The following is a 25,305-nucleotide window of genomic DNA, read 5'->3' as shown; positions in this document are numbered from 1 at the left end:
GGTGTTCAAACTCTAAGCTCTCATCTCAGCTCCTCTCAACAGCACTGTGAGGCAAAGGTCACTGCAGGCGAGGAAACTGAGGCTCAAGCAGGTTTAAGACACTGTCACACTGTGCCTTAATGTTCAAATCAGCATTAGAACTAGGTGTCAGAATATTAGAGACTGCAGAGCAGAGTGGTTAAGAACTCTAGAATTCTAGAATCACATAGGTCTGGGTTCAAATACTAAATCCAACACCGTGTGACTGTTTGACCTCTCCATGCCTCGGATTTCTCATGAGGCTCTTTTAGGATGAGATGAAATAACGCAATTGCAGTGTCTGGCACATATTAAGAGCTCAAATATTGCATAAGACGATTGCCACGTTTCAGAGACATGGCAAGAACAAAGATCCCACATGATCTGCTTTGGCAGACCTCTTGGGCGGCCCCTGGGTCTCAGGTTTTATCATCTGAAATAAGGTCATAAGCTCATGAAATGCTGCCTTCTTTCAGATAACCACCACCAGAGAATGGTGGAGAACTCTTCTCCACAAACAGCTTTCAGACCACAGGCAGCACGTGGCCTTGTACTTGAGTCCCCAGCTCTTGACAAAACAAGATAACTCCTTCAGAATGGCAGTCAAGGCTATCACCATCTGTCCCCAGTCTACCTCCACTCCAATTTCTTTTTTTTTTTTCTGGCTTTTTTTTTTTTTTTTTTTTTGAGATGGAGTCTTGCTCTGTTGCCCAGGCTGGAGTGCAGTGGTGTCATCAGGGCTCACTGCAACCCCCGCCTCCCAAGCTCAAGCAATTCTCCTGCCTTAGCCTCCCAAGTAGCTGGGACTACAGGCATGTGCTACCACACCTGGCTAATTTTTGTATTGTTGGTAGAGACGGAATTTTGCCATGCTACTCAGGATGGTCTCGAACTCCAAGGCTCAAGTGATTTGTCTGCCTCAGCCTTCCAAAGTACTGGGATTACAGGCGTGAGCCATGACACCCAGCCCCAATTTCTTAATACTTAAATATTTATAAACATCTTCTTCCAGTTACACCAGTAGTAGGCATTTGTTGTAGAAAATACAGAAAATACATGAATATACAGAAAGAAAATCTCACGACCCAGAGAGAACCCCATAACCTGGTGGCATATATTGTTCATCTACATACACATATTCAATGATATTACATATACTGCCTCATATCTTACTTTTTCAAATACATTATGAGAATTTACTACACAGCATTAACTATTCTGCAAATGTGTTAATTGTAATGATGAGCAGAACATCCCTATGGATGAATTTAGTCATTCACTGTTGAGTGTTTAAATTATTTCCACTTTTTAATTTGCAGATTATGCTTTAATAAACATATTAATTTAGGCCAGGTGCGGTGGTGGCTCACGCCTATAATCCTAGCACTTTGGGAGGCAGAGGTGGGTGGATCATTTGAGATCAGGAGTTCAAGACTAGCCTGGCCAACCTGCTGAAACCCCGTCTCTACTAAAAATACAAAAATTAACCAGGTGGTAATGGCATGCACCAGTAATCCCAGCTACTTGGGAAGCTAAGGCAGGAGAATCGTTTGAACCCAGGAGGCAGAGGTTGCAGTGAGCCAAGATCGCACCACTGCACTCCAGTCTGGGCAAGAGTGAGACCCTGTCTCAAAAAATAAAAAATTTAAATTTAAATTAAAAAATAAACATATTGTTTTATAAAATTTTATATACATCTAATATCACGTCTAATATTGGAAGTTTCGACCAATTAACTCACCTTCAAATGGCACACAAGAAGACCAGTTTCAGCAGGGTGTGGTAGCTCACACCTGTAATCCCAGCACTTTAGGAGGCTGAGGCGGGAGGATCACTTGAAGCCAGGAGTTCGAGACCAGCCTGGCCAACGTGGCAAAACCCCATCTCTACTAAAAATACAAAATTAGCCAGGTGTAGTGGCACATGCCTGTAATCCCAGCTACTTGAGAGGCTGAGGCATGAGAATTGTTTGAACCTGGGAAGTGGAGATTACAGTGAACCGAGATTGGGCCACTGCACTCCAGCCTGGGCAACAGAGCAAGACTCTGTCTCAAGAAGAAGAAGAAGAAGAAAGCCCAGTTTCACTGCAACCTTGCCAACGTGGAATATTATCACTTTTTAAAAAAACGTTGGCAAATTTGCTAGGTCAAAACCAAACCAAAATAACCTAGTGCTACCTATTACATGCCTGCCCCCAACACAGACATCTGTGTGTTTGAGACATCCTGCACTGCTCAAGACCATCCTACTGTGACACATGGTCAGGTCTACCTCGGGCCCCCGGGCTCAGTGCACTCACCATTTCTCTGCTTCTCTCCTGGCCTGCCCCGGGGCGGAGTTAGTTCCTGTCTCCTCCATGTTCCAGGCACCCCTGAGAGTATCCACATCTGGCTGGCTATCTGTCTCTCCTGTTAGCCCAGGGGGCTCCTTGAGGACAGGATTTTGAAATCTATATTGGACTTGCCCCAGTATGTTATGATGCCCGGAACAGTATTTCTTAGGCATGTGGTCTATGGACCTCCTGTACTAGAATCACCTGGAAAGCCCGCTTAACACAAATGTCCAGGCTGCATTCTAGACCTACAGTATGTGTGCTGGGAATTTACATCTTTTTGTTCGTTCGTTTGTTTGAGATGGAGTCTGGCTCTGTTGCCCAGGCTGGAGTGCAGTGGCACGATCTTAGCTCAGTTGCAACCTCTGCCTCCGGGGCTCAAGCAATTCTTCTGCCTCAGCCTCCAGAGTAGCTGAGATTACAGGCGCATGCCACCACATCAGGCTAATTTTTGTATTTTTAGTAGAGATGGGGTTTCACCATGTTGGCCAGGCAGGTCTCAAACTCCTGACTTCAACTGATCCACCCACTTCAGCCTTCCAAAGTGCTCAGATTACAGGCATGAGCCACCGCACCTGGCCAGAATCTCCATCTTTGGCATTCTAGCCAGGTGATCCTAGTGCCCACAGAAGCCTGAGGACACGTGACCCTGAGCTGGGTAGGTCTCAACAAGCAATTACTGAGTGGAAAATCCCCAGGTTGCGGCCCTGACCACTTCCTCCTCAGAGGTCATGGAGCAAAGGGCACCTGCAGTGTGTGTGCGTGGGTGGTGGTTGTGGGGGGAGTTAGGAGGGGGACATAAGAATTTTCCCTTCCAAAAGAGGGGTGGGGAGCATAGGGCTGGGGTGGGGTATCCGGACTATACTCTGCAAGAGGGATGACAGCTTCCTGAGTCAACGGAAACTTGGGAGCAAGAAAGCTGCAGCGGAGGCTGCCGGCAGTACAGGATGCAGGGAGAACCCAGGCCTGGGGTTGAGGCCAGGAGACGCAATTCCAGCTTTACTGTGTGAGTTTAGGTAAGTCATGTTCCTTCTCAGTTGCCCCGTCTGTGAAGGGTCAGGGCTGGAACAGATGCTCTCTTCAGTCCTCCTGAGCTCCAGGGCAGCCCTTCTCCTAAGAAGTCTGGAAATAGAGCCCCTATACCCAGGTGACACTCACAACTCTGGGGCCCAGATCCTTGCTGTCAAGCAGACCAGAGCCCTGCCATAGATTCAACCTGAAGCAAACCTGAGATAGTAGGACACAGCTGTCAAAGCAGACACAGTCAAGGTAGAATGAGAAGACAGGGGTCCAGAGCCGTGGAGAGTCACACGAGCTGAGATTGGGACTCGTGAGATGCTCTAGAGTATGCTCTCCTTTTAGAGGGTAAACTGATACATTGGAAGATGTCCCAAAGAAACCGACAGGATGTAGGAGGTGACTCAAAACCAAATTATTGGAGGGGCTGTTAACAGAACAAGGGTTGGTCAGCCTTGAGAACAGGCAGGAAGACCTGACTACTGTCTTCAAATCTCAGCAGGACTGTCACGGGTAGAAACTGCTGGTGTGTCATCTACAGCCTTGGAGGACAGAATTGTGGTTAGGCACGAGGAGGTTCCAGAAGTTTCAGTTCAGTATGAAGAAAAATTTCAGAACCATCACAAACAGGTAGGCTGCCTCACTAGAGGATGGGGCATGGTGGCGGAAGTGAGCACTCCATCACTAGAAGCAGGCAAGAAGAGGTTGGAGAGTCCAACTTCATGCTGGAGATTGGACTAAGTGATCTTTGAGAACCCTGAACTCTAACAGTCTGTAATTCTAAAAAGCATCACTGATGTTCGGCAGGTGAAGGCCTCTGGTAAGCATAAAGAATTTATCTACTACAGGTGGTATGTAAAGACCACCAGCATTAATGGCACCTCAGGGAGCTCTGTTGAATGCTATTCAGGGAGCAGTATTTTGGGGTAAATGGCTGTAGTCACATACTCAAGCCTTTGGAATAGACTCCTAAACTTCCTTCAAATCCTGAGCCTCGTCAGGCAAGAGTGAATTAGGCAGAAGCAACTTGGATAGAAGCCGCCCAGCTATTCCCTACCTTGGGAATCCTAGTAGGATAGAAGGCAAGAGTAGCCCCAAGGGAGGTTCAGCCTGTCCTGCAGACACTTGAGCTAGCCCTCTTTGGGAACCATCACTCCATTCTGTTTGTCAGCCTTCAAGGCTTGTGTATTTCGGATTAAGTGCTTTGTGTCCTCATTGTTCCTGCTTAACTTAGAGAATTTAGTAATTAAAGAAGACCCGTTCACCCAGCTCCTCCTTGTCCCATACATCACAGGCCTGGCTTCCTCTGGCGTGTAGTTCTATCACACCTATCCTGGCTGAGGAAGGTTTACTTGGACCCAGAGCAGGATTGGAAGGGCCCCAGGGGGCAGCTGACTCCAATCCCCACCTCCTTTTACCAGATGGAAAAGCTGAGGCCCAGCGGAGAGTGGGCAGATGCCTTGTCGGAAGCTGCAAAGCAGGGAAGCAGAGCCCTGGGGAGAATCCAGACTCACAGCTGAGGCTGGAGTCCTTTCCAGCCCCCTGATGCCAGGGCCAGCTTTATCTGAGTAGCTAAGCCTGTAGGAGAGAGGTGATTCTGAGTCTTAAGGGGCTCTGGTCACACCCTCCTCAGTATCAGAGCTGCCTTTCCGGTATCTGACCCAGTACCACTAGTTTTGGGATCTAAGTAACCACAGTCAGAGCCCATTGGCCAAGGGTAGAGGCAGGAAGGAGGTGGGGGTGGAGGCCCAAGGGGCCCCACTCCAGGGCCTTCGGGGAGGAAGGGCGGGGCCTAAATGTTCAGGGCTGTTGAGAAATGTTAGTGTTCACACGCGAATTACAGAAGCTCTCAGAAGGAAGAACACCATAAATACAGGCCTCAGCCTCCCCATCTCTAAGATGGGCAGAGATATTCTGCCAAAGTAATGCCTGAATTTGATTTCATTGAAAATCAAACACTGGCAGGGACATTAAAGATTTAATTCATCCCCTTCATATCATACAGTGTGTGGTCAACATTTCCTCACTGGCTGGAGGACAGTCCAATGTGACTGTACAACCAACTTAAGGTTAGAAGTGCCAGGCTGCACTACTCAGCTGCACCAGGGACACAGTCTACACTCTGAACGCCCGCAGGACCCCCAGAGCACACAAGTCAGGGGCGGATGTGGTCTCCACTGCTGCTGTCTGACCGATTGATGCGGTGTCTCAGGGGAGGAAAGGACCACTTCCTTCTTAAACACCCCTGCACCTGCTGAGCCAGACCACAGCAGACAAGCGTCAGAAAGGCCTTGAGTGCAAGGCCTCACTTCGCAGACAGCGACACTGAGGCCTAGAGAAAGCCTTTCTAATACACCTCTCATTTATTTTCTTCCTCCCTAGAGCTCCCATTTTCTTGTTCCGTATCAGCTTCCCAGAGTGTCTGCTAGTTCTGGTTGCCTCAGAGGGCCTGGAGCTGGCAAAAACACTAGACATTATTTCTAGCATTTGGGTCAGCCTGGCAGGCAGGACCCTGAAGGAGCTGGACAGAAAATGGTGTCAGTAGCTGGATGGGGGTGGGGGAAGAGACAGGCTAAGGGCCCAGATACCTGTCTCCCAGTCCGATGGCAAATTGGGAGTCCAGAGCCAAGGTCCTAGCTTGCCATCTGCTTGCTGTGCGACCTCAGGTGGGCACCCTTCCTTTTCTGTGCTTCTGTTCCCTTCCCTGCATGGCATGGAATTGTGCAATGGGATATGTAAGAGCCCTTCTGGTTTTGACATGCTGTGGATGGGGAAGAAGGGGCACAGTGAGGCCATCTTGCTATCTCATCTTCTGTCGATCCTGTCCTGCTTGTTTGCTCTGGGCAGGGCAGGGGCAGTTTGACACACTCAGCTGTTAGCTCTGGTCATGGAGGGGGCTTCTCTGGAGAGCAGGAAAGGAGGGGCCCTTGCTCAGGAGGCCTGGGTGAGAACCTGGAGCCCTCAGCCCTCCACACCATCCCCTGTTCTTCAGCAGCCAGTGTAAGGGTGGTTGCAAAAGAGAGGGCAGGATTGCCTGAAAGCAGAGAATGACAGAGCTCAGCCACCTCCCAAGTTGCATGCAGCATGCTCCCAATTCTACAGTGGCACTGTCAGCAGAAATAAGTACCCATTAGTGAGGACGAAGAGGATGCACAGGATGCTCAGGGCAGGACTGTTTGCAGTAGGGAAACGCTGTAAACTGGGGACTGGCTGGATACACTCAGGGACATAATACTCTGTCATTTCATTCATATGTTTGAGAGAGTGAAGTAGACCTTTACATACAAACACAGAAAGGCATTTGGTAGAATACCAATATCCAAATTAAACTATTTCTTTTCTGTCACCCAGGCTGGAGTGCGGTGGCGTATTCTTGGCTCACTGCAACCTCCACCTCCCAGGTTCAAGCAATTCTCCTGCCTCAGCCTCCCCAGTAACTGGGACTATAGGCATGTGCCACCATGCCCAGCTAATTTTTGTATTTTCAGTAGAGACAGGGTATTACCATGTTGACCAGGCTGGTCTTGAACTCCTGACCTCAGGTGATCTGCCCGCCTCAGCCTCCCCAAGTGCAGGGATTATAGGTGTGAGCCACCACGCCTGGCCAATTCTTAGGATTTTTAAAGCAATAATGCATTCAAGAATTACTTGTATACAAAGAAATTAACAACAACAAGAAAAAGATACCTCTCTTGGAACCTGAAAGCCTCCAACAGAGTCATGGTACAGACAGGGAAATCAAGGCTGGGGAAGAGAACAGTTAGCAAAAGAGGCAGAAGTGGACCCATTCTTAGAATGACGAATACCAGAGGTTGGGAAGGACGTGTGTGGGGTGCGGGGAATAAAGAAAGGCTGGTCAAAGGGTACAAACATACAGCCAGAAGAATGACTACATTCTAATGTTCCATAGCAACTATGAACTGTATACTTCAAAATAGCTAGAAGAGAGGACTTGAAACGTTCCCAACACATAGAAATGATAAATACTCGAGGTGATGAAACTCCAAACACCCTGACTTAATCCTTACACAGTCTATACACCTAACAAAATATCATTTGTACCTGTAAGTATGTAAAATACTATATATCAATAAAAAATATAAAGAAGCAGGCCCCATTCTTGACTCCCAGTCCAGTGCTCTTTCCTCTACAGAAGCAGCTGCTGGTGTCCAAAAGCAATGGGCCCTGTCCAAGCACCTCCTTGTTTACAGTGCTGCCTCTTCTGCTGCCAAGCTGGGTTCCAAAGGGGAGGCACTGGGTTCTTGCTGTTGTTTTTGATTGCTGGCAAGATGGGGATAGGGGGTGAGAGGGTGGGTAAGGAGCAGTTAACCTTGTGATATGAAAGTTTCTTAAAGCTGCTGTAACAAATTACCACACACTTGGTGGCTGAAAACAACAGAAATGTATTCTCTCACGGTTCTGGAAGTTAGAAGTCCAAATTCAAGGTGTCAGCCGAGCTGTCTCTTCTGGAGGCTCTGAGGGAGGATCTGTTCCCTCCCTCTCTCGCAGCTCCTGGTGGGTGCTGGCAATCCTCAGTTCTCCGGCTTGGAAGATGCGTCACTCCACTCCCTGCTCTTCTCCCTGTGTGTCTGTGTCCCAATTTCCCTCTTCTTGTTGGGACACTAGTCACTGGATTAGGGCCTGTCCAGTGTGACTTCATTTTAACTTGATTGCCTCTGCAAAGACCTTATTTCAAATAATGTCACATTTACAGGTTCTGGGTGAACATAAATGTAGGAGGGGACACTGCTGAATCCAGTAAAGGTAACAGCTTTTCTGATGTCCAGCCCACTAGGAAGGGACAGGGGCAGGGTCACATGGAGCAGTAGAAAATGGCGAGGAAGGCCACAAAGGTCATTGTACACTCAGTGAAAAAAAACTCCATTGCAGAGAGAGGAGGAAATCTGGAAGTAGGTCAGACTGCATGTCACCTGTCTTGGGGGGGATGCATGGACGTGGATGGCTGTTTTAGGTATAGTACAGCGTTTGGCCTAGATGTTCTGGAAGGTTCAGATTTGAAAATAAAGTGACACAAGATAAACTATTTTTAGGGATTAAGATTCACCTGGCAAGACAAATAGGATGGCCTGTCTTCAGGTAATGGATGGGTTTAGATCTGCTGAAGATGGATGGATCTTCTCTTGCTCCTTCTCTCTGCCAAGGTGGGGCAGCAGGAGCTCCCTCCCCGCTGCCAGTCCTGCTGCAGTGGGGCTCCCAGGCTGGCCCTCTCCCCTGGTCACTGGGGACAGCTCACACTGCTGAGGGTGGAGGATGCAGGGGACAGAGTGCCAGCTGTGCAGATGGAAGCCCAAGCACACCCTGAGGTGTCAGAGCCAGAACTAGGGTCATCTGAGAGGCTCTTCCTTTCACTGGGAGGGTCCTTACACTCTTCAAGTTTATTTTTTGAATATGAACATTCATGAATTTCATACTGAGACCCCTTAGAGCTGCTTTTCCGGGCAGGTCTCAGACTCTTGTTCACTGGCTGATCTATGCACCCTGAGATGTCAGGGCAGCCCCTCCTACCCAGAGTTTCCCTGTCTTGATTTATATAGTAGCCTGCTTCTGTGCAATTAATTTAAAACTTCATCTTTTATGCCCTTTTTATGATAAAAAGAAACACAGTGCTGACATGAAGCATAGGTCCCAAGCCTAACAGCCAACTGAAGCAAAAATGGGAGTCCTTAGGGGTCTAGGAACTCGTCAGGCTCTCAGGGGACCTATATTAGCCACCCGTGAATTCAATAGAGGAAAAGAATGAAAAATATGTACATGTGCAGAAAATATATCACCAAAGGTCGTATCTCAAAAGGCAGAGAGTATTGGGAATTATTCTAATGTGTTTTAGGTTGCCAAACACAAAAATCTGGTATTTAATCTCACAGGTCTTCCAGAGTGCCCCGTGCATGGAGGCCTGTACTGGCTTTAGCTAGGAAGATTGGTGGGCATTCGTTTCTAGGTTGGGCAAAATCACCGGCTTGGGGGCCATGTACATGCCAATATCTCCATGATGATTGGGGCAGGGCGCTGAGTGCTGCACAGGCAGCCTTCCTGCACATTCCTCGACTGTCCTGCCCTTACCAACGATGCTAGAAGATCAGATCTGCCCACTCCTCCTGACCAGGGGTCAAGGGCTGCTCCCAAATTCCTTCTGCCTAGGATGCCCTCCTGTATAACCCACCTGCCCCACAACTGCCTAACCCCCGCCCATCTTCAAAACTCAGCCAAGATGCCGTCTCTCTAACGGGCCTTCCTTGACCCCCTCTGAGTCCAAAGCCACACTGGCCCCAGGTAGGAGGAAAACACAAGGGATGTTCATCGATTACCAGGGTAGGAGAGCAGACCATGTGTCCAAACTGGTTAAATAAGCCACGGAACGGCCACAGGACATTAGGTAGCCATTAAAACGTCCATGTTTCCATGGACTACTTAACATGCGAAAATGCCCCCGGAAGAATATTAAGTAACTGGAATATAACCATATAAAACATATTCTTAGCTTTATACAGATAGTCATACTCACATCTATAATATACATAGGAAAAAATAGTACAAAGAATGACACTGAAATGTACACAGTGGCTCTCTCTTAATGGTGAGATTAAAAGATTTTTAAATTTCTTATACTTGCCCAAATTTTGAAATTTTGACTCAAAACCTAATAATCAGAACAATTCCATTTTTTAATGGAATCGTAAATATTTGCTAGTTGTAAGCTTGCATCCCCTCTAATATTCTTGCCAAAATGCCACCTGACCCCTGCTCGAACCCTCCAGTGATGGGAACTCACTACCCTTTGAGGCCTTTTTTTGGCCACTTCTTCCTCATGAGTAGAAACCTGCTGGCTTTAGCCTCACCCACTGGCCACAGGGCTGCCTTCTGGAACAACAAGAACAAAGCTGCTTTCCATGCCCCTTGATAAGACTTCAGAGATTTGAAGGCAGAGGCCAGACGTTAGGCTGCATCCTCCCACCCTGCCCACATCAGCCTTCCAAGGACACTGATATCCTTTACCTCCCACGTCCCAAGGTACTTGCCTTGGGTACACTCTAGGCAGTGATGTCCTTAAAACATAACATTAAGCCTATGCCTCCTTATCTCTTTCAGAGGCATCCTTCCTGCTAGTCAGGGTATTAGGGACTCTGTCACATACAGTCTTTCATCTAATCTTTAGAACAACCCTATGGCACAGGAGCTAATACCACGCCTGTCTTACAGATGAGGAAACTGAGGCATGGAGAAGCCAGGCCACTCTTAATTCACTTAATGGATCTTCCATGCATGTAGTCACGATTGAACCAGCATCCAACCCACAGCCCAGTGTGGTCGACCCACAAATGTTTGCCAAGTTAGTAAATGAATAGGTGAACTCAATTTTAAAGGCCAGGTCCTTGGTGTCTACTGGTTGATTTCAGAATTACCCATGCCTGCACCAGCCTCTTCCATACCATTCACTTCTGTCACCTGGATTGCTACATGGACGTGCTCATGAAGGGCTGCTGAATGACTGATCCACCGAGTACCTGTCACCTGAGGCCCAGCTTTGGCAGCTGTGCTGAGCCCCTTCTCAGAGGCCCTGCTTGGAACTATGGAGCCGTAGCCACAGCCTTTGGGACTGGAGAGTTCAAACATCATTCCTGGTACTCTGCAGAGTCACACAAAGGCAGTCAGCCGCGAGGTGCCTCCTGAACCGCTCCCCTGGCCCCTCCCCGCCCCCGTTCTACCCTATTGCCCAAGGGAGGCTGGTACCCTGTTGGGGATAGGAAGGCCTCTCCTTACCACCATGGCCGGCAAGCCCCCAGAAGGCTTGTTTCCTTGACCGCTACCCATTCTGCCTGGCCTTCTCCTGAGTCCTCCTGGGGCATGTGACCACATTAGCCATGGTCTTTGCCAAGAAGAAGGGTTTAGGCAGGACCACATGATCCAGATGGTTCCTCAGCACCCACTCCCAGTCTGCTGGGAACCCCATTTATTCATTCCCAGCATTTCAACTTGTCCCAATAAGGCAGTGACCTAGTCCCAGGCCAGGCCTCTCAGGGTGGTCTAGAACATCTAGTCAGCCAAGCCCAACAGGCACCATAGACCACAGAACTCAGCAGACCCCCAGATCCTTGAACCTGGAGGGACATGAGAAGGCATCACAGTCAAGCTCCTGTCCCTAGCCAGGATAATCCTTGCTAAAAGCACCAGCCTCATTCCTTGCTGCCTGCCACCTCCATTCTCCACAAAGAACCCCCTCACGCTGTGCTTTCAGTGGCTTGGCCTTTGCTTAGGCCTTGGCTATGAGTGGGTAATTCCTGCCATACTTTCCAAACCACCCTCCCTCCAAAAACCCTTCCTGCATCTCTCAAGGCTGAATGTGATGCTCCTGCTGCTCCCTGGACCAACCCCTAGCATGGCTCTTATTTGTCCCTCATTCACTCAAATATCTACTTAGCACCTGTTCCGCGGTCTGCATAAGGCAATGAGCACCAGATGGGGAGTGCAGAAAGCCAGGCTCAACTGCACAGCTTTGCCACCAACTGGCTGTGTGACTTTGGACCCATCATTCCTCACTGAGCCTCAGTTTCCTCGGTAAAGTGGGAAAGATTCTGCAGCTCAGCCTAGCTTTCAGGGCTTCTGTGAGACTGGGCAGGATGTGAAAGCATTCTGCAAACATGCAGGGTGAGTCATGACTATCAGAACCTAACTCCTCTGTAGCCTGAGCTCATTTTCGTCCATCCCATCCCTGGAGTCCCCCTCTCTCCCAGGGGGCTGACAGCCTGTTGGGGATGAACTTGGGAGCTCATGCCTTCCAAGGGGTTAGCACCTGGGTGAGAAACTGGGCAGGAGCACAGCCTACAGGGATGGCAACTTTAAACAAAACCAGCCCATAAATCTTGCCATATAGGGGCAGGGGCCTGGCATGGCTGGGCCAAGAATGCATGCCAGGCTGTTCTGAGGCAACAAAAGTAAAAGATTTGATGCTAAAGTCATCAAGAAGCCACTGGAAGCACAGCGGGATGAGGTGGAGACAAAGAACACGGGGCCAGGGGACTAGATACCTGCGTTCTGCTCTGCGTTGCTCTGTGACCTCAGTCATGTCCCTTCCCTTTTCTAGGCCTTAACCTCCTATCTGTATAGCGGATGCATCAGCCCAGGTGGTACCTAAAGGCCCTTTCAAACTCAGACAGGCTGTGCCAGCTTTACTTGCCCTTCAGAGCTTTGGCTGTGCCAGGGACAGGCAGGAACAGCTGGTAAGTCTCTCAGAAGAAGCAGGAGCCAAAGAAGCTGTGCTTACTGTGACCTCCTCTTCCAGCTTGTGGAAGGGTCAAGCTCTTCCCTGCTTCCTCTACCTCTGGGTAGACGGAATTCACCCTTGGTCCACTTTGCAAGGTACAAGGTTGACACAGGTGCAGAGAACACAGACTCAGATGCTTAGGGATCATCCTGCTCATCACTTCCCATACAGGGAGAAACTGAGACCCAGGGAGCCACAAGGGCTTGCTTGGGGTCACCCAGTATGTTTGTGGCACCACTAGGACTTACACCCAGGACTAACGTCTGCCTACCACTTGCTCAGTTACAAGTCTCAGCTGAGGCTCAGGTCTCTCCACCCTGTTATCCCTGTCAGCCAGCCCCTTCCTTCTACTGATAGAGCCAAGCCTCAGTTTCCCTGTTGGAGTGAGGAAAGACATGAGGGTTTCTAGGTCGGGGGTTGGTGAGGATTTTCGATCTGGTAATAAAGGGAGAGCAAGGAAAGCCAGGAGGTATCAGACAGAGCAGGGAGTAGAATCCTCCAGGCTAGGACAGTACTGTTAGGCAGAAAAACCTGTACTCAGGGCACAAGCAAAGCAGGAGCAGAGGGAGGACTAAAGTTCACTGCAAAACTATTAAATATTGTCACAGTTTGGGACCTCTCTGGGTCTCAAGGGGGAATGATAATAATGCTTATGGGATTATCTAATCCCACCCGGCTAGGGGGCAGGCAGTGGTAGGAAAAGGGGCCAGAATTTGAGGGTCCTCCTTCCCCTCTGCTTCACAGTGTCCCCCCAGGAGGCTATCCTTCTAGCTCCAGGTTCCGACCTTCTGGGCTCGGCAGACCCCAAGGGGCAGCTGGTCTCACTACAAGAAACCTGAGAATTGTCCCCTGGGCCCTAACCCAGCTCCAAGGCCCCTTGGGGGAAGGACAGGAAGGGAGGAGAGGGCCACAGAAGGCAGTAGATCTCCTCCCTCTTTGGCCCCTCCCAGTTACCCCAAGGGCAGCCCACACTCACCAGCTCCAGGGCCTGCAAGAGCCCTAAGACCAGCGCCTCAAACTTCAAAGCGTCATCACCTGGGCATATTGTTAAAACGCAGCTTCTCTCCTGGCAAGACTGGGCCAGAGCCTGAGATTCTGCATTTGTAACAGGTCCCAAGTGATGCCGATACTGCGAGTCTGTGGCACACTCTTCGAGCAGCCCTGAGATTATCAGCCTCTAACCCCGCGGGAAGGAAGTCGAAGGCCCAGAGAGGTCAAGTCACTTGTCCATGGCCACACAGCGAACAGCCCCAGACCGAAAGCAGAGGGCACCTGCCACAGACACACGACATCTCCCCACCCGAGGCAGCGGGAATCAGCTGCCGTTGCCTGGCCCGGGTGCCGTGTTTGTAAACTCGGCTGCTTGGTGCGGCTCCGGTCGGGGTAAAGGGCGCCTCCCAGCAGAGCCTCCCTCGTCTCTGAGCCGGCCTCTCCAGGTTCTCAGTCCGGTACCCTGGGCCGACCAGAGAGAACCCGGGGCGCCGAGTCCCCTAGGCAGAGCGATTCCGCACTCCCCTCTCCTCGGAAAGCAAACTTCTCCGCCGGCGCCCTTTACCTTTTTCGGGGGTTTGCAGCTGCTCAGCCTGCTATGTCTGCAGCCCATCCTCCTCCGGGGGCTCCCGGACGCCGCTTCCCAACTCCGGGGCCCCCAGAGGAGCCTGCGGTCCGGGCCCCGCTGCCCGCTCCGCGCCCGCCGGCTGCGGCTGCCGGCGAGACCCTGAAACTGAACCTGGAAGCGCTGTATTGAGCCTGAGCTGGGGCGGCCGCGCGCCGTAAATACCCGAAGAGCGGGGCCTCCGCGTAGCCTGCAGGGCCAGCGGCGCGGCCACCCTAGAGGCAGGTGACCAGAATCTTTCTAAATAATAGGAAGCTCTGGTCAGGGCAGAAACAAAAACCTTGAGGAGCAACAGATGCTTTTCCAAACCCTCAGCTAAGAAAGGGCCATGGGAAAAAATAATTGAAACAATTATTTGATAAACTAACAGCTATCATTTATTGAGGGCTGTTTTTGTCCCAGTTGTTTTATAAATTTTATTTATATTTCTTGCCATATCCGTGCAACAAAGGTATTACTTCCTCCATTTTACAGGTGAGGAAAATGGTGTTCAGAGATGCAAAATGATTTGCCTAAGGTCACATGGCTAGTAAGTTACCACAGCCCAGAGAGAATCCAGTTCCTTTTTTTTTTTTTTTTTCTGGCGCTATCATAGCTCACCGCAGCCTCAAACTCCTGGGCTCAAGCGAGCCTCCCAGCTAAGCCTCCTGAGTAGCTGGGACTACAGAGGCACACCATCATACCCAACTAATTTCTTTTCTTTTTTCCAGTCTGATTTTGAACGACTGCCCTCAAGCGATCCTCCCACCCTGGCCTCCCAAAGCGTCGGGATTACAGGCTTGAGCCACTGCACAGAATACAGTTCTAACTCCAGAACCTAAGCTTTGACTCAATGGCCTACAAATAAATAATAATAAGTTTATTTTATTTATTTATTTATTTATTTATTTATTTATTTATTTATTTATTTTTGAGACAGAGTCTCGCTCTGTTGCCCAGGCTAGAGTGCAGTGACACAATCTTAGCTCACTGCAACCTCTGCCTCACAGGTTCAAGTGATTCTCCTGCCTCAGCCTCCCAAGTAGCTGGAATTACAGGCAAACACCACAACACCCAACTAATTTTTGTATTTTTAGTAGAGACAGGGTTTCACTATTTTGACCAGGCTGATCTCAAACTCCTGACCTCAGGTAATCCGCCCGCTTTGGCCTCCCAAAGTCCTAGGATCCCATGCCAGGCCAATAATACTAAGTTTAATTTTAATGCCTCCTTACTTCTGGGCTGATAGTTTTTTTCCACCTCACAAGCATCTGTAATATGCATCTTGGATGGATGTTATTCATCACAACAACCTCTTGAGGCAGGCCAGGTATGGTGAGACTATGAGACATAAAATGTCAGTGTCTAGGAAAAGGAGCTTTTGTTTATCTTCACTTTGTTATTAGCTGAGGTTTCTGGAAGGGCAATGCAGGAAAAAGATAACTAATTTTGAAAACCAGTGTGTATGCTTATTTGCGTGTATATTGGAATATTAGAGTCAGGGCCAAAACTCTTGGAAAGGTGTGCTGCGAAAAGTGCTTAGACTCATGAATGGGGAAAGAATATGAGACCTCAAAAAAATTGCTCCCTCCATAGAGTACAAAACCAATTGCAAAAGTGTGTGAGAAAGGAAACTAAGGAAATGTGATATTAGGTTCTCAAAAGCAGGTATAATAGAGAATGGCGGCTCACAAAGTGTGATTCCCAAATCAGCAGTGTCAGCACTACCAGCTGCCTTTGTTGGAAATGCAAATTCTCAGGCCCCACCCCTGGCCTAAAGTCTGGGGATGGGGCTTAGGAATCTATAGCTTCATGAGCACTCCAGGCATGTCTGGCCCGGGCTACATTTGAGAACCCCTGCCATAAGATGTGCTCCACAGGTCCTGAAGAAACAGGGTATACTTAAATTATACCTAAATTCACAATGTTTATTGGAGCAGTGCTCGTGATTAAAAACAAAGAACACAAAACAACCTAAACAGCCAAGAAAAGAAGCTTGGTTAAATATCTTATGTTATATCCATAAAAATAGGATGCCACATAACCAGCAAAAATACCGAAGATGAATTTTTTTGTGTTACAAAACGTAACAAATTCATTTTCATTAAAAAGAAGTATTGAGTGACTACCACTGTATTGGTGAGATTTTGAAATTTTAAAACTGTTTTTTGTTTGTTTGTTTGTTTTTTGAGACAGAATCTTGCAATATCACCCAGGCTGGAGCACAGTGGAGTGATCATGGCTCACTGCAGCCTCAATCTTCCAGGCTTAAGTGATCCTCCCACCTCAGCCTCCCGAGTAGCTGGGACCACAAGTGCATGCCACCAAGCCCGGCTAATTAAAAAAAAAACAAAATGTGTAGGCCAGGCACAGTGGCTCATGCCTGTAATCCCAGTACCTTGGGAGGCCGAGGTGGATGGATCACCTGAGGTCAGGAGTTCGAGACCAGCCTGACCAATCTGGTGAAACCCTGTCTCTACTAAAAATACAAAAATTAGCCGGGTGTGGTGGCAGGCACCTGTAGTTTCAGCTACTCGGGAGGCTGAGACAGGATAATTGCTTGAACCTGGGAGGCGGAGGTTGCAGTGAGCCTAGATTGTGCCATTGCACTCTAGCCTGGGCAACAGAACGAGACTCCCTCTCAAAAAAACAAAACAAAAAAAACCAAAAACGTTTTTGTAGGCCAGGCTCAGTGGCTCATGCCTGTAATCCCAGCACCTTGGGAGGCTGAGGCAGGTGGATCACCTGAGGTCAGAAGTTCAAGACTAGCCTGGCCAACATGGTGAAACGCTGTCTCTACTAAAAATACAAAAATTAGCCAAGCCTGGTGGTACATGCCTGGGATCCCAGCTACTAGGGAGGCTGAGGCAAGAGAATCACTTGAACCCGGGAGGCAGAGGTTGCAGTGAGCTGAGATCGTGCCACTGTACTCCAGCCTGGGCAACAGAGGGAGATTCCGTCTCAAACAAACAAACAAACAAACAAACAAAATTTATAGAGGGTATCACTATATTGCCCAGGCTGGTCTTGAACTCCTAGCCTCAAGCAATTCTCCCACCTCAGCCTCCCAAAGTGCTGGGATTACATGCATGAACCATTGAGACTGGCTTCATTTCCTTGTATTAAAAAATGAGGGCCAGGCGCAGTGGCTCAGGACGCCTGTAATCCCAGCACTTTGGGAGGTCGAGGCAGGTGGATCATGAGGTCAGGAGATGGAGACCATCCTGGTTAACACGGTGAAACCCCTTTCCTACTAAAAATACAGAAAATTTGCCTGGGCATGGTGGCCGGGTGCTTGCAGTCCCAGCTACTCGGGAGGCTGAGGCAGGAAAATGGCATGAACCTGGGAGGCGGAGCTTGCAGTGCCAAGATAGCGCCACTGCACTCCAGCCTGGGCAACAGAGCATCTCAAAAAAAAAAAAAAAAAAAAAAGAGTATGCACTTATTACTGTTATAATAAAAAATACTATTTTAATATGAAAAACTTCACTTTTAATATGTTTTTAAACCCATGCATGAAACTATCATTAGTTTTTCATCATCAAGCCATGGGCAGTTCCGTGAAATCCTAAAGAAATGGACAATGACTGTGATTAATTGGGTAGGAAAGCAACATAAAGGGCAAAGATGGCTGAACTGTGAGCATGAGATCCAAACCTGTAAAGTGATCCTGAACCAGTCATTTCTCCTTTCTGAGAGTTTCTCATCCATATGTTGAAGAGTCAAACTCTCCAAAATTGACCCCAAATTTTAATGTAAACAATTGAAATTAGTAACCTGGGGCCAGGCGTGGTGGCTCACACTTGTAATCCCAGCATTTTGAGAGGCCTAGGCAGGCGGAACACTTGAGGCAAGGAGTTTGAGACCAGCCTGGACAACACAATGAGACCTTGTAAAAAAGAAATTTTTTTTTTAATTAGCTGGGCATGGTAGCGCGAGCCTGTTGTCCCAGCTACTCAGGAGGCAGAGGCAGAGGCAGAGGCAGAGGCAGAAGGATTGTTTGAGCCCAGGATTTTGTCATTACAGTGAGCTACGATCATGCCAGTGCACTCCAGCCTGGGTGACAGAGCAAGACACTGTCTCTAAAAATAAATAAAGTAGAAGAAAATAAAATGAAGAGCTTGGAGTGGTGGGTGGGAACTAGGAGTCAAGTCCTTTCCCTGGAGCCTCTGCTCTCAAGACGTCTTGCCTCCAGCCTCTTTAAGCCTCCTGGGAGAGCAGGTTCAGATTTCACATTTTCCCACTGCTGGATTTTTGGTTATGTGTTTTGAAGTTCATGCCTGAGAAACTTGAGTAGCATGAGTCTGACAAAGTTGCCAATGAGATTTTTGATGGTTGGCATACCAGTCAAAAATCTCAGTGACTTAGCACAAGAGAAGCTAAGTTTTTGCTCACATTACATGCCCAGAATGGGCAGGCAGAGGGCTCTGCTTCATAGAGAAGTTCCACATCATCGTACAACACAGTCTTCTCAACATGATGGCTTTAGGATATGCTGCGCAAAGAAAAGGGAGTGTACAGAGAATAGTGCATAGGGCCTTAACTGCTTCCACTTGGAGGGGACACACGTTAGGTCCACTCACATTTCATTGGCCAAAGCAAGTCACACAATCATGCCCAACTTTAAGAGGATGGGAAAGTGCAATGTGTGTGCAGAAGGAGAGGAGAATCAGAAATATTGGCAAATAGCATAATGTCTACCATAGTTAGCAATTAACAAGCAGTTACTACTTCTTGGGCAAGTTGGGTGACTCATTCTGATTTGCCTAGGATTTTCCTACTCTTAGCCCGGGAAGTCCCATGTCTTCAGAGACTCTTCAGTCCCAGGCATGTTGGGATGGTTGGTCACCCTATGGCCAAGGCATAGTCAAGGTGCAAGAGAAGACTCAGTTCTTGTTCTTGAATGAGTTATAATCTGGGGTGCTTTCGTTTGACATTTGATCTATACATAAGAAAAAATGGGAAACAATACGAAATAGTTTTTATAAAGCTAATACCAAGTCGTGTGCAGGAGGTATTGGCATTAAAGGGAGACAAGATACCAAGGTGGGTGGGGATAGTCAAGGAGGACTTCATGGGGGAATACTACAGCCAAAGGATATTCATACCAAAAGGAATTCTAGAATATCAGGTTGGATTGGAATTTGATGCTTGGCTTCTACTGCTTGCAATTAAGAACACTGACTAATATAAATCTCTTGTTATAATTTCCTTTCTAGGTGCTTATGCAGCCTATGCTTAATACTTTCAGTGATGGGGAAATCACTACCCATCTTTTCATATCTTGGGGGAGGGGAGAAGGAAGGAGGAGTGATTATAAGAGGGAAGAACAGCATGAGTCAAGTTGGGTTAGGGCACGGAGGCTGGTGAGTTAGGCAATGAGGGATTCATGTTGTGTATAAAAGAAAAAAAGTTGGTGGTGTGGGCTCTTGGGGGGGCATATTGGAAATAATACAAGGATTATTCTCAGCATCTTTCATGAGAAAAATATAATATACCCATATGTAAAAAATTTTGCATAGAATTTCAGGAAGTTCAGGGAACCCACGCAGCCCATGCAGTGGGGCTGTGCTTGGATCCCAGGTGAAGAACCTCTCGGCTCAGTGGTCACTGAGTGGTCGGCTCGGTGGTCCCAATTACCCTGATTTGATCATTACACATTGTGTACATGTATGATATATCACATGTATGCCCAAAATATGCACAATTATTAAAGGTCTTTCTAGCTCTAAAGCTTTTTCTGTGTAGGTTCTTCTGATTGGGCCCAAATATTCCCCAAGCACATATCCTCTGCCCAGAGTGACTTTCTTCACAATCCACCTCTGTGGGTTATAGTTCTATCCATACATCGAGGAGCGGCTCCAATGCTCTCTCCTTCCAAGAGCCTGGCAGCACTTGTTCTGTGGCTCTATGAGCACACGTGGCAGTTTTCCTCTGAGTTGTACTTGTTTCTGTGCTCTGGGTTTACTCCCTAATGAATGAAGGGCTATACAGCTCTGTCTCCTCCATCCTCACCCCATCCCATCCCACTGAGAGATTGCCAGTTGCCTTACTCAACTTCCATTCTTCTCTCTTCCGTAATTACAGAATCCTGATCATTCTTTGGGCCGGCAAAGTACTGGGCTAACAGGCTACTTACGCAGCTTTCCTTGCACCTAGGGGTGGCCGGGGATATGGAAGGGGAAATTATGGGTTGAGGCTTCCAGGAAAACTTTTAATGGGAGGATGACTCAGCTGGAAGCAGGGCTCCCCTGTTTTGTGCTCCCCCTTTTCCTGCCTGGAATACAGACCGGATGGCTGAATCCTGGCAGCCATCTTATTACCCAGTGCCAAAATAAGGAAGGAGTCTTGATCTCTGATTAACTTATGGTGCCCCAATACCAGCCTTGATCAACTACTTCCAAACCTTTTCACATAATAAACAACAAATTAGTTTAAGCCAGTAGGGAAATTATAGTTAACAATAATTAATTATATTTTTCAAAATAGCTGGAAGAGAATTGTAATGTTCCCAACACAAAGAAAAGATAGATGTTTGAGGGGATGAATATCCCACTTACCCTGATTTGATCATTGCACATTGTGTACATGTATGAAATAGCACATGTATCACATGTATACCCCGGATATGTACAACTATTATATATCAACTTACAAAAATGTTTTGAAATTTGTTTTAGCCAGTGCTGTTGAGATTTTGTTACTTGCAGCAGAGTGCAATTTTTAACCAATACATAGGTCACTAATTAAGGTTGGTTATATTAAATTTAATTAGAATAATTTACTCTTTGGGACACTCTGTAAAGCCCCAGCTTCAGTTCTGGAGATGGGAAATAAAGCTGTGTTGATTAAGGTTTCCTGGGTTTTCTGGACTCTGGATAGAAAGTTTGGTTTTGGCCAGGCACGGTGGCTCATGCTTGTAATCCCAGCCCTTTGGGAGGCTGAGGCAAGTGGATCACTAGAGGTTAGGAGTTCAAGACCAGCCTGGCCAACATGGCAAAACCCTGTCTCTACCAAAAATACAAAAATTAGCCAGGCATGGTGGCATGCGCCTGTAATCCCAGCTACTCGGGAGGCTGAGGCATGAGAATCTCTTGAACCCAGGAGGCGGAGGTTGCAGGGACTAAGATTGTACCACTGCACCCCAGCCTAAAAAGAAAGGTTGGTTTTGGCAGGCTCCTCTTGGAATATACTTGAAGAATGAGAACACCTAAAATTGTTGAGTCCTTAGAGTTCTATTGGAGTATTTCTCAAGGTATGGGCGAGCTCATTTGCTTCAGAAGCATCAGGGATTGGTTAAAGTGCAGTTTCTCTGGAATTCTCTCTCTTTTCCCCATCCACTGAATCAGGACTGAGGACAGAGTCAGAGGAATCTTCACACTCAAGGTTGAGCTTTACTGCCCCAGTGCTGGTGTGGGTCTCCTTGCCAGGGAACTGAATTGCTACATTGATTGGATTGGATTGTGTTTAATTAAATAAAAGGGCAAGTCCTTTGAAAGGAGAATTGAATCTGAGTAACACTATTTAGCAAGAAGCCATCCCTGCCTATTTTCCCAGGAGAGCTGTGGTTTGGGATTTGGGCTGCCTTGGGAGAGGCATCAAAAGATTCACTTTACCATTTTCTTTACCAAGAGTCAATTCATGTAAATCATGGTTGGCCAGTGCTTTCTCTGTTCAGTGAAGTTCAGATAAAGATCCTTAAGGAGCTTGGATGGTAAGAGTAGGAGGAGCACAGAACATTACCTAGAAATACTCTCTCTCTCTTTTTTTTTTTTTTTTTTTTTTTTTTGAGACAAAGTCTCGCCCTGTTGCCCAGGCTGGAGTGCAGTGGTGCAATCGTGGTTCACTGCAGCCTGGACCTCCGGGGCTCAGGTGATCCTCCCACCTCAGCCTCCTGAGTAGCTGGGACTGTGGGCATGTGCCACCATGCTTGGCTAATTTTTGTATATTTTTGTAGAGACAGGGTTTTGCCATGTTGCCCAGGATTGTCCCAAATTCCTGGGCTCAAGTGATCCTCTCGTCTTGGCCTCCCAAAGTGCTAGGATTACAGGTGTGAGCCACCATGTCCAGCTGCCTGGGAATATTCTCTAGGGGAAACTGCACATGCCCTCCTTAAGTGAGCTGTAGGGTCTGGAGGCCACTAGGAATGAACAGGAGTGAAGATTTCATTACATCAGTGACTCTCAAAATGTGGACCAGGGTTTAACAGCATCAGCATCTCTCGGGAAATTGTTACAAAAGCATCAGACACCCTGGGTGTGAGCCTCAGCAATCTGTGTTTTAACATCTTCTCCCCATAATTGTGATGTGTGCTTATGTTTGAGAACCACTGCTTTAGACCTTCATGTCCTCCTCATGTCTGATAGATGTCTGATAGACTTAAAGAAAACGCACACAGGGATGAGGGGCAAAGTAGGGTCCAGGGCTCAGTGAGTTGAGGGGGAAGCACTATTTTCTAGGGTTGAGACATCCTTGGCAACACTGGGTATCTAGTGTCTAGACCACCCCTACCTGCATCCTTCGTATGAAACATGGTGGACTGTTTCATGAGCCAGGCGCTGAGCCACCCCACATCTAGAGACCATAGGAGAATCCTTCCTTGCTTTGGAGATTCTGAGGCTCCCTTTTAGATACAGTCTTCTGATGAGCAGCATGTTGATTTACATGTAATTGAGTGAGCAAGACTCCAACATTAGCTTGGGTCTTTCCAGGCTCATAGCAGAGCTGGGTATTCACTTGTCTGGCTGCACAGTCAGTAAACTCCCTACCCCTCTACCTGGCCTCCCCCGATATACATCTCATCAGGGGACTGTCTGCACCTTCTGCATATTCCCACTGACGTCATGCTCTCAATTCTATCCAATTGCAAACACATTAACTGTATAGGCTTGTTCAGTGGATCCTCATTTCCAGCAGCCCATTTCATTCTTTGATTTGAAAAGTGAATATTTTTCAACCTATATAACCTGCTATTTAATCATAACTTAAGCAACCCTTTTCCAACAGACAACTATGCCTTGACCCCTCCTTCTGGAAAACCTGGCATTTACTGGTCCTGGGTCCTGATGCATCTTCCTTGTCCTACCCTAGTGGGAGGGTCTTACCCACATAAAACAATGGGAATGAGAGTTGGAGGATGGTGAGGTCAGCAACTGGGCTTTCCAAACTGAAAACTGGACCACTTGAGTTAGCAAAGAAATTTTGTGACTTACGTATATTTTTATTGATCCGATTCTATTCATGCATTACTGTTTGCCAAAATATTGGAATTTCTGGGACATTTAGAGGGATAAGGAGAGAGAATAATATTTATAAATGGGAGTGGCCCAGAACATATGGGAGATGTACCTAGGTCTGCAGGTTAAAACCCAAATGTCTATAGGGCTAGGTAGGTACCTAAGTTAGAAAAGGCTAGTATAAGTTGGGGACAGGTGCAAACTGGGGGCCATATACCCATCCAAAAGGAGCACAGGTGGCTGCACTGCAGTGGATTGGTGTTAGAAGGAAATGGAGGCCCTGATTGGCCTGACCTTCTAATTTTCTAAGTGAAACTGAAAACCTTTTCTTTTTTTTTAAGAGATAGGGTTTTGATGTGTTGCCCAGGCTAGAGTGCAGTGGTTATTCACAGGCACGATCTTGGTGTACTGCAGCCTCAAACTCCAGGGCTCAAGTGATCTTCTGCCTCAGCCTCTCAAGTAGCTGGGACTCTAACTACATACCACCATGCCCGGCTCAATCTTTTTATTTTTATTTTTGGCAAGGTCTCGCTTTGTTGCCCAAGCTGGAGTGCAGTGGCACAGTCATGGCTCACTGCAATCTCAACCTGCTAGGCTCAAGCGATCCTCTCATCTCAGCTTCCTGAGTAGCTGGAACTACAGGTGCATGCTACCACGCCCAGATAATTTTTGTATTTTTTGTAGAGATATGGTTTCGCCATGTTGGCCAGGCTGGTCTCGAACTCCTGGGCTCAAACGATCCTCCTGTCTCAGCCTCCTAAAGTGCTGGAATTACACGTGTGAGCCACTGTGTCCAGCACCGCGCCCCTTTTTAATGTAAAATCTGTCTTTCTCTTTTACACAAACACATGCACACAAATCACCATGCAAGCTAAACAAAATATTTGCAGGAGGTTACATTGCCTGTATTCCAGGTAGACAAATAATGCAACAAGGGTTATGGAAAAATACCATGGAAGCAAAAGCAGTGATTAACTCTGTCTGGGAGAGTGAAGGTCGGGGCAGGCTTCTCCAAGGATGTGATGTCTGAGCTGAGCTGTGTAGATTAAGCAGGGGTTCTGCTTGTCCACAAAGTGGGAAGAACATTTTATGCCCAGTATGGCACTCTCAGGGGGGGCCTCAGAGGCTCAGTGCAGCTGGAATGCTGGGGGAATGCAGGGAGTGAGGAAGATACAGATAGGCAGAGGCCTTGAAGGCCTGGCCAAGACATTTTTCCTTTATCCTGTAGGAGTGGGAGTGGTGTGGTCAGATTGGTGGTATCCAAGGTCACTCTGCGGCTCACGTGGAGAATGGAGAGGAAACGCTGTCCTGGAGCAGTCGAGCATCTACTGGAATGGTTCATGAAAGTGTGGGTAAGGATCCCAAAGGCACTTTGGTGCAAAATGATTGCAGCCTTGAGGTCCAGCTTGGGCCCTGTTCTCACAGAGCTCCCGGACTGATATAATAAGGTAACTACGGTGCACAGTAGTGTGGGGCGCCTTTGGGTAGGCAGAGAGCAGTTTCCTTTAGTCTTAGCCTGGGAGGCGGCAGCTAGCGTCAGCCGGCAGTGTTGTGGTTACCAGGGCCTTGGGTTACAACACATGTTTGTTTTTTAAAAACGTTGTGATACCTTTTAAATCAGAGCCCTGGACAGGATCCAAGGACAGTAGCAAGGACCAGCCCCCATGGTGCTTCTTAAAGAAGCAGCTGCAGAGAGAGGGAGGGAACCTTGGGAACCTGGATTTCTGGGGAAGCCCAAGTTCAGGCAGGGCTTGGAAGCTGGGCAAGGCTGGACGCAGCCTCCAGTTCACCCCATGCCTCCTCTTTCTTCTTCAAGTCGCTTTTGGGT

General features: G+C 47.8%; 1 protein-coding gene and 1 long non-coding RNA gene across 5 annotated transcripts in view; one reads left to right on the top strand and one right to left on the bottom strand.

Annotated features, from left to right (window-relative positions):
- LOC105466851 (coiled-coil domain containing 69) overlaps positions 1 to 14,501 on the bottom strand; it is a 43,284-nt gene extending 28,783 nt beyond the window's left edge. The window contains exon 1 of one of the 3 annotated variants that reach the window (XM_011715948.3): positions 14,203 to 14,501. In XM_011715948.3, the coding sequence (XP_011714250.2) occupies positions 14,203 to 14,250 (48 nt within the window). In that variant the 5' untranslated portion in view covers positions 14,251 to 14,501. Of the gene's footprint in view, positions 1 to 11,146; positions 11,168 to 14,202 lie in introns of those variants that run through there. The other 2 variants (XM_011715949.3, XM_011715947.3) reach the window with 2 other exon arrangements.
- Positions 3,200 to 25,132, top strand: LOC105466852 (uncharacterized). Of its 2 annotated transcripts, none has more exons than XR_011624571.1 (3): positions 3,200 to 3,366; positions 3,867 to 3,997; positions 24,706 to 25,132. It is a non-coding gene; the product is annotated as an uncharacterized lncRNA (long non-coding RNA). The 2 variants fall into 2 exon arrangements; XR_011624572.1 differs by lacking the exon at positions 24,706 to 25,132 and adding an exon at positions 14,973 to 15,090.
- The last annotated feature ends 173 nt before the right edge of the window (positions 25,133 to 25,305 follow it).

The sequence above is a fragment of the Macaca nemestrina genome, chromosome 6 (genome assembly GCF_043159975.1).
Source record: "Macaca nemestrina isolate mMacNem1 chromosome 6, mMacNem.hap1, whole genome shotgun sequence".
NCBI classification, from domain to species: Eukaryota; Metazoa; Chordata; class Mammalia; order Primates; family Cercopithecidae; genus Macaca; species Macaca nemestrina.
The sequence above is the reverse complement of the archived record's forward strand: the minus strand, read 5'-3'. Positions and strand labels throughout refer to the sequence as shown.